The sequence below is a fragment of the Eucalyptus grandis genome, chromosome 8 (genome assembly GCF_016545825.1).
Source record: "Eucalyptus grandis isolate ANBG69807.140 chromosome 8, ASM1654582v1, whole genome shotgun sequence".
In the NCBI taxonomy this organism is placed as follows: Eukaryota; Viridiplantae; Streptophyta; class Magnoliopsida; order Myrtales; family Myrtaceae; genus Eucalyptus; species Eucalyptus grandis.
In genome coordinates, this window is record NC_052619.1 from 68,597,288 (window position 1) to 68,615,311 (window position 18,024).

General features: G+C 38.5%; 1 protein-coding gene across 2 annotated transcripts; it reads left to right on the forward strand.

The window, feature by feature from the left end:
* Nucleotides 1-926: 926 nt before the first annotated feature.
* Nucleotides 927-17,247, forward strand: LOC104415786 (calmodulin-binding transcription activator 3). Of its 2 annotated transcripts, none has more exons than XM_010027161.3 (13): nt 927-1,091; nt 2,456-2,575; nt 3,642-3,757; nt 3,840-3,928; nt 4,317-4,359; nt 11,856-12,045; nt 12,202-12,315; nt 12,473-12,801; nt 13,322-13,717; nt 13,859-14,547; nt 15,303-15,882; nt 16,076-16,399; nt 16,886-17,247. In XM_010027161.3, exons 1-13 carry the CDS (start codon nt 1,052-1,054, stop codon nt 16,997-16,999), a joined length of 3,144 nt encoding a protein of 1,047 aa, XP_010025463.2. In that variant the 5' UTR covers nt 927-1,051; the 3' UTR covers nt 17,000-17,247. The 2 variants fall into 2 exon arrangements, with proteins under 2 accessions (XP_010025463.2, XP_010025464.2); XM_010027162.3 differs by having other exon boundaries at nt 12,476-12,801.
* Nucleotides 17,248-18,024: the final 777 nt, after the last annotated feature.

Here is an 18,024-nt window from a genome sequence, read left to right on the forward strand (position 1 = left end):
GGTTACGTACTTCTCTTTATCAAAAGTTAAAGCCACATGGAGAAATTATCTAAGTATTTTGAGGGGTTACTAATGGTATTACACAAAATTAAATTCTACATGTAAAGTTCATATGATTAATGATTATTGGGGTAAAAAGGTATTGTGCGGCATGTCATAAGGAGTAAGCTTTTTACATCGGTTTGCAGCGCGTCTTCATCGATTATTAATTTTTTTTAATTCGAGAAAATGATTTTTAAATTGCAAACCCCTGTCTCGAAAATGTTAAAAGTTCTTTTCCCCGTTTGCAATTCTTTAATAATTCCACAGAATGCTTAGCTCGTCCTTTTCCATCACATTCAATTTATTTTCAATCAAGAAACAAACAAAAATCACCAAAGTAACATATTTCCAACGGCTCTTGTTCCTATTACATTTTTCAATGACAACGTACCAATCATAAGTTAGAGTCGTAAACATAACGTAACGTTATTATGCAGTCACTTTTACTTTTATTTTTTCCAACCCTCTTTATTGTAAATTATAATTTAGATCATCGAGAAATGTGCGTATATTAATAATCCGGGTGCTAAGCTGATATAGTTAATTTGGGACCAAATGGGTCTGAATTTTCTCTATAATATAATTCGGATTTACCAGGTGCTTAAAAAGAACGTGGACCTTATATACATTCATTAGTTAATAAAATCCCACCACTTGTGCTCGTCATAAAACAATCACAAAAAGAATTCAAAAAAAGAAAAAGTTAAAAAAGGAAGCAAAAAAGGCAGGCGAGGAGGAGGTGGGCGGCCGTACCCGCTGTCCACGTCAAGATTGACCGGCGTTCTCCTTTGTCCCGCAGCGGCGACCAGGCCCGAAACGGCGGCGTTCTCGCCCTTCTCCCCATCGAAGAAGAAGCCCAAAAATATCTTCTTTCCTCCTTCACACTGCAGCAAAATCCGGTCTTTCTCTTCGATCGCCACACTTTCTCTCTCTACTTTCCTTTCCCTCTCTCTCTCTCTCTCTCTCTCTCTCTACTTTCTGTGTCCTGCTTCCGAGCTCGGTCAGATCGATGGCGGACGCGAGGCGATACGTGCTCGGCAACCCGCTGGGTAGGCCCCGCTCTTCTTCCCCCGGGTTCTTTTTTCTTCGGTCGTGGGCTCTTGGCTTTCTTGATGGAGTGTGTCGAGAGTGCGAGTTTTCCTTTCCTTCTTGGCCGAAGTGAGACGGCGGCTTGAATTGGGAAGTTCGTTGCGGGTTAAATAAAGAAAGCGCGGCTTTTGGAGACGAATTTAGCTTCTTCTTAGGTGCTCCGTTCTCTTGACGAATCCTCGTCTTTTGGGTTCTGGGTTTTTTACTTCGATTCGCTCGGGATGCTTGATTCTTGGAAATGGTATATATAATGGGGGAAAAAAGTTTGCCAAGAATCATTCTTGGAAACCACTTGCTGTCGGATTCGGCTCTTCGTGGCGGGTCACTTTTAGTTTGTTTGCTGGGCGATGCTGATAGGCAATGTGGGTTGACTAGACACGTGAAACTGTTGGCTAAAAATCTGAGCTTGGCCCTCGTGCATCGTCTGAATTTTTTTTTTTTAACTTTCTAATGCTACAGCTTGACTAGTTGTTCTGTGAACGTAGCCCGTCCTCTTGCTAGGTGTTTTCGCAGATTTCATTCGTTTCGAAGGAAGTTCCTTGCATGTTCCTTTCCGGGTGCTTAACACTCTCCCTGAAAATGAAATTGCACCCACACAATGATTTTGAGCGGCAAATATACACTACTTTAGGTGTGAATCAAGAGTCATCCATTGTTTCCCTCACCACAAGAATTCCCTTGCCATGCACTTCCTCATCCTGGGGCATCTTAACAATCGGCATATGCTTTTGTTGCCCGACTACACTCCCTTGAGCATTATACTGGCCAAGATAGAGCTTGAAATCAAACTGCACTTTTAAGGATATACCATGCCCCCATTGAAAAGAGGTGGACGCAAAAAAGGAACCAGACCAGCCCCACTTTTATCTGGGACTTCCAAAGGGTGCCTGTCAAGCAGTCTGCAACTACTTCTCTTCCTTAAGAGAATTGTTCTGGGAACTGCCATCATTTTGGGGATGTGTTTTGCCATCTCGTTTGTCTAATATGATGGGCTCGCATGGCCTCACACTGAAGAGGTTTATGAGGAGTTTTGTTCTCTTGATTGTTATTTGGATGCTTACTGTCGACATTAGTTGACCTGTCTAACTGCAGCTCCAAAAAAAAAAAAAAAAAAAAAAAAAAAAAAAAAAGAGAGAAAAAAGAATTGACCATCCCTGGTCGGGTATTTACATTTACAGCACCCATTTCAATTTAATCGCTGGCATCGCAATTTATTTTACCAGTAAATAGATATATTTCATTATTATACTTGATTGCCAAAGATGAATGAAATTTTGCAGCAATTTGATATAATTTTACAGATTGGGATATGATTTGAATGCAGATATCCAGCAAATACTTTTGGATGCGCAACATCGGTGGTTACGCCCAGCTGAAATTTGTGAAATTCTCCAAAACTACAAAAAGTTTCAAATTGCACCAGAGCCTGCAAATATGCCTCCAAGTATGTTGGTTTTCCCTATGAATTGGGTAATTTTATGGTTAGGTTTATCACTTTCTGATTCACCGTGTAACCTTTTTATTTCTTCCACATCTTGTATTTCGAGTGAGTATACTTTCTATTGGAAGTAATAATTGAAGTTAACATAACCAATTCTATGCGGAAGCTGATTCTTTTTGAGGAGCAAGATCTCTACATCCTACTGCTTCATTTTGAATTCCTTTTCTATTTTTCCTACTTTGCAAATTACATGCCTGCATACTCCAGATGAACGGATGATAAGTAACAGATTTGCTTGATAGACACATAATTTTGTGTGTCATAATCTTTTTTTCTGATAGATGCTTTGAATGATTTTGCATGCTGTGGTACCTTCTCGATACCATGTTAGTGAATTTTTACATTTCCTATAATATTAATACATAGCTAACAAGTTCACAATGCCGTACTTTTACAGTGTTAGTTTTATTTAATATTATCGGCACTATGATTTACACCTTTTGGCTTCTCATTATCCCCTCGAGGCTTAATGCCTTTGTGGTTAGATTGAGATGTCACTGGGGGAGGTGGAAGCAACTACTCACATTGCATTGAATGCTGGCAGTATCTACTTTTCATTTTTGGCCATTGTCTGAACTATTTTCTCATCTTAAAAATCCGGTCAGAGATGATTACTGCTTGCTTTGTCTTTTACCATAGTTGATCCTCAGTCTTGCTTCACCATGTTTCCTGTTTTTTCCTCATATATAATCAGCGCCTTTAGCTGCTTCTGTCTGAATAGAATATGAAATGGCATTTCTTGTTTTCTTTTTCTGTGGTTTTGTGTTTTAAAGTGCTGATTTACTGATTGCTCTTGCTGAGTTTCTCTCTCCTTTCATCTGCACTTGATATCGTTTTTGACCAATGCCAACATTGTGAAGTACTAATCTTTTCTTTTTTGTGTGAAATGAAAATCTTTGGACACCTGTGCCTTGTAATGTCCTTGGAAATGAGTAAATCAGATCAGATGGGCTTATTAAGGTAGACTCTCTCAATGCATGCCTCACGTGATAATTCATTTTTTGTGCAGGTGGTTCTTTATTTCTTTTTGATCGGAAGGTACTCAGATACTTCAGAAAAGATGGGCATAATTGGAGGAAGAAAAGAGATGGGAAGACAGTGAAGGAAGCTCATGAGAGACTCAAGGTAAGGATGTCTGCCTTTGTAGCTTTATCCTGAAGGCCTTTTCATGCTGTATTTAATAATAGATGAAGTATTATTATTTCAGGCGGGAAGCATTGATGTGTTGCATTGCTATTATGCACATGGTGAACATAATGAAAATTTTCAGCGGCGCACCTATTGGATGCTTGAAGAGTGAGTTTTCCGTAAGGTCTTAGCATATTATCTTCAAAGAATAAGGTTATTGGGATAAAAAGGCTATGCATTATAAATTTTTATCTTCTGTGTGGCGTGCCTTTTTTACTTATTTATTTTGTTTGGGTTTTTTATTTTTATGGGTTTTTTTTTTTTTTTTTTTTTTTTTTTTGGGGGGGGGTGGTTTGGCGGCATTATGGCTGTGTGGTTCTGTAAAATATGTTTATGCGTCTATGGATACATGGATGGATAAGGCACACAGTTGACTGCAAAGAAAAATTTCACTTTAAATTTTCAATAGGAGATTATTATTGGAACTCACCCAGCGGAAAGCAAAATGTCTGACTCTGGTTTTCTCTTGTTTCATCTCTTTTGCTGACTGTTACAGGGAGCTCTCGCACATTGTTCTGGTACACTACCTTGAAGTAAAGGTGCTTATTACCTTTTATTTCCCCCTTTTCTCTGTGCTATCCTCTCTTTTCAATCTAATTGCTGCTGCTGGCATGGTGTTATCTGGCTGCAATCAACAGTGTTTAAGAAGTTAAACTGAATTTAAAACTGGTCAAGCCACTGGCTTGTGGCTTGACTGTGCTAACTAGTTAACTGCTGGTCAACGTGAGTGAATGGTTTGCAGTTCAACCTGGCCAACCATTTCCCCGCCTGGGTAGATATGAATAATGTGAGAGAAAAGTGCAATTTTTTATTCAATAATGTTATATACACACACACACACATAAAATAAACCCTAAAGCTCCTAAAGACTATTTTACCTTAAAACTCTAACACTCCCCCTTAAGCTGGAGCATAGATATTAATCATGCTTAGCTTGTTACAAGTATAATCTATTCTCTCATTACTTGGAGGTTTAGTAAAAATATCTACTAGTTCACCAATTCGAATATGACTTGGAAGAATCGATTCACTCTGTAATTTCTCTCAAATAAAGTAACAATGTTTCGTTCTCTCATGAAACACGGGATTGGAATGCATTGCAGCTTTATTATCGCACCACAGGGTCATAGGTGTTGAAGTTTTGAAACCTGACTCAATCAATAACGGTTGAATTCATAATAATTCACACGTCACTTATGCCATGGCTCTATATTCTGACTCGGCACTAGAGCATGTAACAACAATCTGTTTCTTATTCTTCCATGATACCAGATTCCCTCCAACTAGGGTACAATAGCTTGTGGTTGACTTCCTATCATTTGGAGACCCTACCCAATCAGCATCCGAAAATCCTTTAACTTTGTTGACCATGGTTCTAATAAACAATCCCTTTCCTTGGAGTCTTCTTCAAGCATCGCAATGTACAAATAACTGTGTCCCAATGAGACGTTCGGGAGGAAGACAGAAACCGGCTTACCACATTGACAGGAAAGACTGTCTGGATGAGTAACTGTAACATAATTTAGCTTCCCAACTGGTCTTTTATATCTCTCGGGATTATCAAAGATCTCCCCATCCTCAACGGTCAGTTTAGCCCATTGTTCCATAGGTGAATCAAGAGGCTTTGATCCCAACATACCTATCTCTATAAGCAAATCCAAGACATTTTCGTTGTGACAAAATAATATATTTATTTGACCGTGCAACTTTAATTCTTAGGAAATACTTCAATTTTCCTAAGTCTTTAGTCTGAAACTGGTGCTGAAGATAGATCTTTAGCTTAGCTATACCAACCAAGTCATCTCCTATGATGATAATATCATTAACATATACAATCAAGAATAGTTTGCCTTCCCCTGGATATTTATGAAAGAAAGAGTGATCATTTTCACATCTCAACATTTCAAAAGAAAGTGTGGCGTCAGAAAATCTCCCAAACCATGCCTGTGGAGATTGCTTCAAACCATATAAAGATTTTTTTAATTTGCAAACTAATCCCCCAGGCTTACCCTGAGCAACAAACCCCGGAGGTTGCTCTATCTAAACTTCCTCATTAAGTGTACTATGCAAGAAAGCATTCTTAACTTCAAGTTAAAATAAGGGCTAATTATTTGCGGCAGCAAAAGATCAAAATTCGAACGAAAGTAGGTTTGACAATGGGAGAAAAAGTATCCAAATAATCAATTCTATACACCTAGGCATACCTTTTGGTAACAAGTCTCGTTTTTAAATGAGCAAGAGAACCATCATGATTGACATTCTCAGTACACACCTATCGATAACCAATAGCAATTTTGCCTAAAAAAAGAGGTACCAAGTCTCAAGTTTGATTCATTTCAAGAGTCTTTAATTCTTCTTCTATTGTTGTCCTCTAGTCAGAACTTCGTAATGCTTCAACTACAGACTTAGGGACAGGATGTTATTCAACAGTAGATAAAAATGACCAAAAATGAGACACATGAAAGTAAGAGATAAAATTTGCAATAGAATGTTGAGTACAAGCATTTTACCTTTTGATGAGCAATAGGAAGATCAAGATTAGATGTGGAGGAAGAGTCTAATGGCGGATTTGACACGTAGCAGTGAAAGGAGGAAAAGGGGGAGAGTAGTAGCTACTCAAGGACGTCGAGTATAAATCTAGAGAGGAGGCGGTTCTTGTGGAGATACTGTGGAGATACTGGTGAAACAGTTGAAGTAGTAGATCGAATGGTGGTCACATATAAGTCTTCATCAAATTCAGGCACAGTAATTGAAATATCATGATAAATAGTGGATTTAAAGAATGAGACATCTTCGACCAAAAAAAAAAAAAAGAATGAGACATCAACAATTATAAAGTATTTTCTCAATGATGGAGAATAACAACAATACCCCTTTTGAGTACGAGAATAATCCATAAACACACACTTGATAGCCTTTGGATCTAGTTTTGATTCAATGATCATAAACAAAACAAATGCAACCAAAAATTCGAGGTGGTAAGATAAATAGTGGCTCATTTGGAAACAAAGTAGAAAATGGAATGCCACCTCGCAAAATAGAAGAGGACATGTGATTATTAAGATAGCAGGCAATTAGAATAGCATCAAACCAAAAGATTTTAGGGACCTTTATCTCAAATAACATCGATCTAGTAACTTCCAACAAATATCGATTATTTCTTTCAATAACACCATTCAGTAACACCATTCTGTTGAGGTGTATCAAGACAAGAAGATTCATGGTTCATATCGTGTTGAGTCATAAAATCAAAGAATGGTGTAGAAAAGTACTACTCAGCATTATCATAATGCAAAACTTTAACATGCACACCAAATTGAGTATGAATTTTAGACATAAATGCATGAAATATAGAAAAAATTATTTTGATACTTTTCATATAACAAAGTCACTCTTGAGTAGTCATCAACAAAAGTAACAAAATATCAAAAACCCAAATTGGAAACCACATGACAAGGACTCCAAATATCTGAATGAACTAACAAAAAAGATGTTGCTACTTTAATGACTCAAGGTGGATAGCTAATACGATTTAATTTGCCAAGTTGGCATGACTCACATTCTAGACTAGAAAGAGAATGAAAATTAGAATTTAACTTCTGAAGACTATGCAAAGAAGGATGACCAAGACAACAATGAATCTGATGTAGTGATGTAACACTAGGGTAAGCAATTGATGAAGCATCTTCCAGCACATACAACCCCCTACCCCTTGTCTCATGTCCTCTACCAATCATCCTTTTCGTAGCTAGATCCTGAAAAATACAAGAATTAAGGTAGAATGTCACTGAACAATGAAAGTTTTTGGTTAATTTACTCATTGAATGATGTTAAATGGAAATTGTGGAAGATAAAACACTGAAGACAATGGCAATGAAGGAGTTGGGTGAATAGTGCCAACTCCCTTAACATGTGTAGATGATCCTTCGGCTAAGGTAATTGTGGATGAAAATGGAGTAAGAGGAAAATATATCTAAAAGGCCTCAAAAGCCCTTGAATCAATGACCCAAGGAAGAGAAGTAGTTGAAAGACATGCGGTAACATTACTTATTTGAACCAAAGTAGCAGTGGAAGAAACATGCTGTGAAATTTGAAAACTGGTTATATCAGGCCAATTCCTCAAGACATATTAACTACCTTGCCTTTAGAAGATTGTGGAGAAGGGTCAGCATTGGAAGTAGTATTTGCAAACTGTTGGTGTTGCCCTGGTCTTCCATGTAATTTAAAGAAATTTTTTTTGAATATGACCAAGTTTGCCATAATAATGACATGTTCATGTGGCCCTTGAGGTAAGTAAACACATAAGATTGTTCATTATCATTTTGCTGACCTTGGCCTCTCCTTACTCCTGTGCCTTGCCTCCCCCTCGGCCACCATGTCCATCATATCCTCCATGACTTCCTCCATTACTCCTAATTTCATTGCCAATTTTAGATTGGGACACGAGCTGAACTATTTATCATAAATGTACCTCGAGAAGACCCATAAGATACTCGAAAAACTCGTGCAAATGTATCAATGAGTGATGCAATAGTCCCTTCTCCAAGAATTTGAGACCTAGGTCTCAGTTTCATATTCAAGGCCTAGACCTTCTAAAAATCCCATCATAGCCAATTGTTGTCTTTGAAGTTGCATTTGCTAAACATTAGCTAAAATAGGGAGAACAGCATTCATCTCCATTTAACTCCTACATTCTCTTAAAATCAGCAAAATACTGTGTGATAGAGCGGCCCTTCCTTTTAGATCGATTAAAGTCCCGCGATAACTTATAAATTCTCGATAGGTTATTTTAACCAGAATATAACACATCTAAGTACTCCCATAGTAATCTAACCGTGTCAATATGTGTTACTAAAGCAACTACATTACTCTTCATAGAGTTTAATATTTGACTAAGAATACGTGCATTAATAAAGTCCCAATTTTCATTGTCTCTGGGTTTAGACTCAGTTAAGTGTATGTTGATTCCTGCCTGTTAAAGTAAATTTCACAATTTCCTTCCATTGTTGGAAGTTAGAACTGCTGTCAAGCTTCTTATCAATAATTTTATTAGATGAGAAAATAATCTTTCGTTACAGAATGTTTTTTTTATCAGGATCATTCTCTCTTTTATCCCTCAAAGTATCACCCGTTCTCCAAGAACAAGAAAATTCTCGCAATAGCTTTCTTTAGATAACTTAGCCCAAAAAAATCAGTGACTCAACGAAATTAATAATATATCACCAAGAAACAGCAGCCCAGAAATTAACAATCGGCAAACACCAAGAAACAGCTAGACAGAAACCATCGACCCAAAAATTGGTGACCCAGCATCTCAACTACTGAAAATCAGTGAGCCAAACATGACCCAAACATGACCCAAACATCAACGCTGGAGGTGACCTAGCATCCCAGTGACTAGGGAGTCGTGCAAGCGCGGGGCTAGGCGAGCCACAAGAGTGTGCTTCGCGAGCCGCATGAGGTGTCTCGTGAGTTGGACAAGCTGCGCGAATTGCGTGAGGCATGAGTCACGGAGAGAGAACTCATGTGAGGAAGAGTTGTGTGAGCAAAGGGACACGATGGAGACCAACCATGACGGTGATTGTTCTGGTGAGTGGCCGATGGTGGCGATGGCGATTGTTCGGGCGTTTAGGGTTAAGCCTTAGGTCTGATACTATGTGAGAGAAAAGTGCAATTTTTTATTTAATAATGTTCTATACTAGAGAGAGAGGGGTAAGTAATGCATTCTAGCCAAAATAGGTGGACACCCTCTATTTTTATGCATGATATGACAAAGGATTGGTGGACTTCCGAGGGACTTAATAATTACACATGACAATCATTCTAGAACACTTGGTTTAACCTGTATAGGGTTTTCTGAATTTTCACACTTAATCAGAGTGAGCTTTACTCTTAGGCTGTGTTTGGTTCAGCTTTGGAAATGAGTCTTGGGGATATGCAAATATTTTTGGCCTAAAAGGCTTTGGAGAAATGCAAATTGCATTTGGTAAAAAAAATTTTTGCAAAACTATTTTGGTGTAAAGAGTATTTGGCAAATTTTTTTTTTTTAATAAATGGCTCTTGGATTTCTTTTTTCTTTTTAATTAAAAAATATTAAACTCTTTGTTGACTCTAGGGAAGGTAAGGATAGTTTTGGAATAATGAGGTAAAATCGAAAAACTAAAAAATTTATGATAGTAATTTTGAAAAAGAAACAAAAGTAGTTTCGATATTTGGTCAAATGCTAAAAGCCCAAAGTTGGTTCGTATTAGCATTGGGCTTTTAGCTTTCTCGAGATCAGCATTTGACTGAAAGCCCTTTGAACAAGCTTGCCAAACACCTCAAAATTTCCCCATGGGGCTTTGGAGGCTAAAAGGCTTTTGGAAAAGTTGAATCAAACGCACCCTCAAACCTTGTGGCACACTATCTTGAGTCCCAATAATAGTGACCACATCTATTGGCATGTGATGTTTGGACATAGAAGGGAGTTTTTGTGAATGGGTAGAGCCAGGTGCTCTTCTTATTTTAAGACAATAGGGGGATGATTGCTTTTATTACTGACAATCAAATAGAAAGCCCCAAGGGAGCCATTTTCTAGGATCCAAACTATGTGATTGAATAAATCCTCGACCTATTGGGGGCCCAGCATGTTACAAATGAATCCATTGAATCCCCTGTCGTCACTGAGAATGGCTTTTTGAAAACCTTTTCCCTCTCCACTCATGGTAGTACTACCTATAGAAAGGATCGTGAAGAGGCGATCAGAATGGTATGCATGTAAGGGTTTTGCAAACGAGTCAGCAAGTCGTCGAATGGTTTTAGGATAATATGTCAGCAAGTTGTCCACTTTTTAAACATAGCTTTGGTAATAAGTCCTTGCTGAAGCTTTTCTTGCTCAAAAAACAGTCGACCATAGTAGGCTTAGGACACTCGTTGGATACAAAATTAGGTGCAATATGAAAAGTGGGCTCCTTGTCACTCCGCTACCTCATGGGCACAAGCTCCTTGAGTTCAAGCTCCATAAGAATATGTCAAGTGCCCATTAAGTCACATTGCATGTAGCCTGGGCATAGGCAAGACTTTGAACTGTTTCCTTTTCTCCACGAGAGAAGACTGCCTCCAACAGATGTGGAATAGTAGGTAGTAAATTTCCTCTCTGAGTAGATCCTTCCAGTTATCAGGCAAAAGACCTCCTTCCCTGAAAATTTTTATAGATAAAGTGATATCGGTTGTAGTTGGATATCAGAATTGTTGAGGAGCTCAAGGAGATGACTTGGAATGAATTACTGCAGATTGCAAAGGCAGTGTTGGGTCTAGTGCAACAAGATAGTTCAGCTTCCCAACTACCCTTATGTATCTGTTTGAACGCTCAGAAAAGTCCCTGTCATCAGCTACCAACATTCACATTGGAATTAATAGGAAATTCTATTTGGTGGTGTAAACCCTAACATGCTGGTCCTGGCCGATAGATCCAGTACATACTTCATCGAGACAATTGTATACCCTGCTCGGATCTTGCCACCTTAAAACCAAGAAATTGTTTACAACTTTTTAAGAGGTTTGTGTAAAAGCTTGCCACGTCAACTTTCCTTCTTCTAGTAGAGTAATGCATGTATATCTCCCATATTGCATAAATCTCTGTAGACTTGTATGCTATTCATATTCTACTGGGTAGATCCTGTCCTTTGAATGCTCCCAACAAGCTTAACTCTTGTTCCAATTAACATTGCTTTCATTATAAAAGAAATTATTTTTATTTGTGGTTTAGTGGAACACCAAATTAGTGATGGCACCATTCTCTAGCGTAATGTTAATTTCTACAAGTTAGTACCATAATATCCTATTACAGCAGAATTGCTAATTTGGTTGCTTTAACCTTGTACAAGCAATGTATCTTTCAATAATCACTTCTCTTGTTGCTACAAGAGTCTAGACTAATTGAGCTTCTGAATCATTAGAATCAATGAATGAGTTCCTACACTGTAAATGCAATTGTATCTAATATCTTTTCTCTTGCTATATGCTGCTCACACTGTTATGGGCATGTTTTTCTCAGGGCAACAGGATGAACATCCATCGAATCAAAGATACTGAAGAGACAATTTCCTTGTCCCATGAAACTGAAGTTAACCATGAGACAAATAGTTCTCTGTCTTCTATTTCTCACCAAAATAACTATCAAGTTCCTTCTCAAACAACGGATAGCTCTAGTCCTCAGGCATCGGAGTATGAGGATGCTGAATCAGGTTCTTTTATGTGTTATAGGCATCTCCCGTTTCATTTGCTTAATAACTGTCCCAGAATCATTCCTAGAGTGTTATGTGGTTGGAAGGGCTTTGTAGAGTGGTTGTTCATTTTTTAAGTTAACTATCTCTTCTTGATTGTTTTTATACTGCGAACAGCATATAGTAACCAGGCAAATTCCGGAAATCACTCTATTGTTGACTTTCAAGAGGCTGGAATGCAAAATATTGACACTGGACACTCTGATCCTTATTATCCGGCTTCAGATTCAAGTAATCAGTGCATTCTTCTTCTTTGTGTAATTTTCCCTCCTTGATTTGGAGAGCATTCATACGCAATTGCTTCTAGGCTTCTTGAGCTTCTTATCTTTTCATTTGTTATCTTATAACTTATCGTCACCAATCTTATGTTAGTATTCTCAACTTCCAGCAGATGATTATCAACAAAACCTGTCTCTTAAACCTGGGATGGACTTTCTCTCTCTTTCTCGAGCTGATATTACTAGAGAGTGTAATGTTGCTGGTTTAGCATTAGAGCCTCAGAAGAATCTTGATTTTTCATCTTGGGAGCCGCTATTAGAAAGTTGTACTTCTGGTGGCCAATCCACTCTTATTCAGGTGTTAGGTTCTTCTGCACAACCTGTTACCCCTGATATCATGCCTAAACATGCTCATGATACAGTAGAGCAGCTTTTCACGGATGGTATCAGTACAAAGCAGGAGATTGGGATCCAATCACAGGACCAAGAAGAATTACAGGTACTTGAAGATAGCTATGTGGATTTGATTTTTCTTTTTTTAGAAAAATTTGTGCTCTGAGCATAGTGTTAATATCTATGCAATCCACATGCTCCAATTTTGTTGGTCAGATGATATCTACAGAAGAAAATGAATGGTGAAATAGTTAAATTAGGTAGCAAATTCCTTTTTAAAGCTTTAGTTGTCTTGCTATTATGAGGTATATAACCTTATTCATGAGATAGGGGAATATCCTTGTTAGATTAATGGTACCTGGATCATCTTTATCTGCTCTTGAATGGTTCTTATATTCTACCAATGGATTTTTTATTTTTTATTTTAAATTATGTAGCAGAGCTTAGAGTTTGCTTAATATTTGCATTAATTGAGCATTTTAACAAGATTGTGAAGTCGATTTGAACCTTGTCTTAAGTGGCCTGGGGATTTGAAGTTGCATGCAGACATAGCCTGTAATCTTGCTTTTAGTCACATGGAGAAAGTAATGCTGCTGATTTGCTAGTGTATTTTGGTGCCTTGTCAGGTACATCTGACCAATAAAATTGCAGAGAGTGTAAGTACAGAAAATGGACATCATTCAAACTCATTCTTAGATGGCAATGTTGCATTAGAAGTGAAAGCAGGCTGCCCTTCTATGGGAAAACAGCCATTTGCCAATATCCTAGCAGAAGAAGGTTTGAAGAAGATGGACAGCTTCAACCGGTGGATGAGTAAACAACTAGGGGATGTGAATGCGTTACTTGGTCAGTCTAGTACTGGAGCCTACTGGAGTGCAATTGTCAATGATGATGGTATCGATTCGAGTGACTCTCAGGAGCATGATAATAACTTTATGCTCACTCCCTCTCTTTCCCAGGAACAGCTATTTAGCATCATAGATTTTTCACCAAGTTGGACATACGCTGATTTAGAAATCAAGGTACTCTGATAAATTTCCACATTGTCCACTGCTAGCATCGTCATAGCTTTAGTACTTATCAGAAGTATTGAATGGGGCGATACTTGCTTTGTTTCACACTCAAGTGATGCCACTTCCTCTTTGTTTTGCTATGCGGTACAGGTGCTGATCACTGGAAGGTTCTTGAGAAGTCAACAAGATGCAGAACTATGCAAATGGTCTTGCATGTTTGGTGAAGTAGAAGTTCCAGCAGAGGTTATGGCAGATGGTGTTCTGCGTTGCCATGCTCCAGTGCACAAGGCTGGGAGGGTTCCCTTTTACGTTACATGTTCCAATAGGGTGGCATGTAGTGAACTTCGTGAGTTTGAATTCCGTGTGAACAACTCTCAAGATGTGATTTCTGCAGATACTAAAGATGGCAGTATAAATGAGACTCTTTACATGCGTTTTACAAAGTTGATGTGCTCAAACACTCCACGTCTCAGCAACAGCAATATTGGGGAAAACTCGCAGTTGAGAAGTAAGATCTGCTCATTGCTGAAAGATGATGATGATGCTCATTGGGATCATGTGATGGAAAGTACTTCAGATGAGTTTTCTACAGAGGGAGTAAGAGAGCAGTTCTTCCAAAAGCTACTCAAGGAGAAGTTATGTGAATGGCTCATAGAAAAGGCAGCTGAGGGCGGAAAAGGTGCCAGTGTATTGGATGAGGACGGTCAAGGTGTGCTACATTTTGCATCTGCTCTTGGCTATGATTGGGCCCTGCAACCAACAATTATTGCCGGTGTAAGTGTAAATTTTCGGGATGCAAATGGATGGACTGCACTTCACTGGGCAGCATCTTTTGGCAGGTATGCGCTTTTGGAATTTGTACCTGGTTATCGGAAATGCTGTTTTCACCTCTAGAGCTTATAGCAACATATTTTAGGTTACCTCTGGTTCTATGGACTATCCTATTTCTACTTTCCTATGTCCGGGGAAATGTTGTCAATACATCGCTTTCACTTTTTTGTATTTTCCATTTTCTTCACGATGTAATTTATTTTTGAATCAAAATCATCAACACTCAAATTTACCATGAAATTTTATTTTATTTTTTGTCTGATTTCGGTTGGTTAGAAGAGTTACTCTTTTTTGGTAGTTTTGCGTACTCAAAAAAATCCCAGGGAAAGCAAAGTTGCCTGGGCAAGGTTACACCATATGATTTTCCTCACTGATTTTCTTGTTTTAGGGAGATGGAATACTAGATGCTTCTTTCGCTAAATGGGCCCTAAGATCTTCAATTTTTCTTCTAAGTTGCCAATAACCAAGTGTGGACTGAGATGTTGTCCCCCTCAGTTGTGAACATTCAATAGATTCTGATTTTAATTACTAGGGATGGAATTGGTCGACTACCAGTGGTTCACCACGTTATTGATTGTTTTAAGCTGCATAGGGAGCACCTAAAGTTCTATTCATGAAGAACTTAATCATTTGAAAAGTTATATCCTGTTATAAGTACTTGAATGTCTCTGTATCTTGTAATGATCTGGTAGAATGTTTTACGATGCCTACATTTTTTCTTGAAATATATACCATTTGATCATTGTGGTGTTAATGATATCAGAGAGCGGACGGTTGCTTCCCTCATCTCTCTTGGTGCAGCACCTGGAGCATTAACTGATCCAACTCCCAAGTATACAACGGGCAGAACACCTGCAGATTTAGCTTCTGCCAATGGACACAAAGGAATTGCAGGCTATCTTGCTGAATCTGCTTTGAGTGCTCACCTTTCGCTGCTTAATCTGGACACTGCTGGAGGTGATGCCTGTCATGGTTCTGGAGGAAAAGCAGTACAAACAATTTCAGAGAGAAGTCCCACTCCAATCAGAGAAGGAGACTTGCCAAGTGGCGTTTCACTTAAAGATTCATTGGCTGCTGTTTGTAATGCCACTCAAGCTGCTGCACGTATTCACCAAGTTTTTAGAGTGCAGTCTTTCCAAAGAAAGCAATTGAGAGAGTTTGGTGATGATAATCATGGAATTTCAGATGAACATGCTCTTACACTGGTTGCATCGAAGGTATACAAACCAGGACAAGTTGATGAACCTTTGCATGCTGCAGCAGTTCGGATACAGAACAAATTTCGTGGATGGAAAGGTCGGAAAGAATTTTTAATCACCCGGCAGCGAATTGTCAAGATTCAGGTACATTGCATACCTCCCTTTTTGCTCATCACGTTTTTTTGAAATCTCTAAACCTTTTTCCTTTAAAGTTTCTGAAGTCCTCTTTGTTTTCAAAAGAAAAGTATTAATATTTTTGTTTTTTCATGGCATATTATTTCAGTTTTCTTCAGAAGTTTCTTAACCTTTGAAATGATGAAAAATCTTTTGATTAAAGGCCCATTTCAGAGGTCACCAGGTGCGGAAAAATCGCAAAAATATTCTTTGGTCCGTGGGAATTGTAGAGAAAGTTATTTTGCGTTGGAGAAGAAAGGGAAGTGGCCTACGAGGTTTTAAACGAGAAGAACTTACTGACACCTCCAGCATGCAAGATGCATCCTCAGATGAGGATGAGTATGATTTTTTGAAAGAAGGACGAAAGCAGACTGAAGAAAGGTTGGAAAAAGCTCTTGCTAGGGTGAAGTCCATGGTGCAATACCCTGAGGCCAGGGATCAATATAGGAGATTGCTAAACGTTGTTTCTGAGATACAAGAAGCCCAGGTAATTCCAATGTTGCTAAAAATATGTTCAGTACTCGAAGGATTGCACTAACTGGCAAAACGTCCCCCTCCCTCTCTTTTTCTTGGGGGCGTGCTCGTGCTCGTGTTAGTGTCTGCACACCACGATTGTGCCTTCACACCGCCTTGACACAGCATGCACACTCTTGTACATATATTCAAAGAAGAAGAAATAACCTCTCATGCATAATGCACTGGGGGATATGATTGAGGCAATCTTATAAGAAATCGTCCATCCTTTTTTGTCTGTTGTACCACATGCTCGCATTCTCCACATTATGTGCTTTCGTAAGTTTTATTTTGAAATTGTGACGGGCATGAGGGCTTTTGAATGCTTCCTTTTGAAGGTGAAATGACTAGAAAATTTATCTATGATGCAGTTATAAAGAAACAGTAAACTATTCCTTGCAATTCCTTTCCTTCTTCAATGTGATCTCACGATAGTTATCATTCTGGTCCATGATTACAGGTTGAATACGAAATGACACCCGACCATAATGGAGAAGCAACAGATTTTGATGGTGATCTGACTGATCTTGAACAACTATTGGACGACGACACTTACATGCATTTGGGACCCTGACCCCACGATCTCTCTTCCCGTCAGTAGGGTTTACAAATTAACTGGTAGACTGAACCGGCAAAGACTGTATAATGACTGCATTTAGTGTACAGATGTAATCTAGCAATTAATTCAATTAGCTGCTTCTCTCTACCCATCTGTAGAATATGCAAATTAACTGGTAAACTGAACCGGCAAAAATTGTATTATGACTGCATTTAGCGTGCAGATGTACCTAACAATTAATTCAACTAGTTGCTTTACCAAAATGATGGAATTTGCAGATCGATGAGCATGAGGGTTATGTGTTCTTCATTCAGAGGGGGCTGGAATTAAAGTTACGAGGCTTACTCGGGGAAGTTACTGGCAAATTTTAGACCCAAAATTGTAGATATGCACTTAAGAAAATTCCAAATAAATTAAACAGCTCGTATTATGCGACCTCTCATGATGAATCCTTGCATTCATAAAAGACTTATCCGAAACCCTATTGTGCTCAGGTGTTGTTGATCTCAACGCTTCGATGCCCCGTCCACTTTGTTTTGGATCTTTGTGGGCCACTCTTTTAAGTATGAAGCTAAACTGATTATCATAAACCACGGAAAACACAATGAGACTCCTATGCACACGTTTGAATGCTCAAGAGAACCATGTACTGGTCTTTGACATAACTAAAGTTCTGATCGTCCGCAACCATGTTGAGTAAGACAAGTATCAGCCCCTTTATCTGCTCATCTCATCCAACACCAATAAAATGGAGGAATCGTTAAACAATGCAGAAGGAACTTTGTATGTATTGCTTCACACAGCTCACGCAGTTTATAACATCATTAATTTCTTTCTCGATCTTGTCCATAACATGCAATCCTATAATAAGCATTCTCAATGAATTGTCCAAAATCTTCTTTTACATGCTTGGAGTGACCACAATACACAACAACTTCCTAGGCTTCACGAGTTCTTCTACATCCTAGGCTTTCTCCTTTAATGAAGCCTACTCTACCGTATGTACACACTGTGGTTTGCTTTCATTTTAACAACCCCCC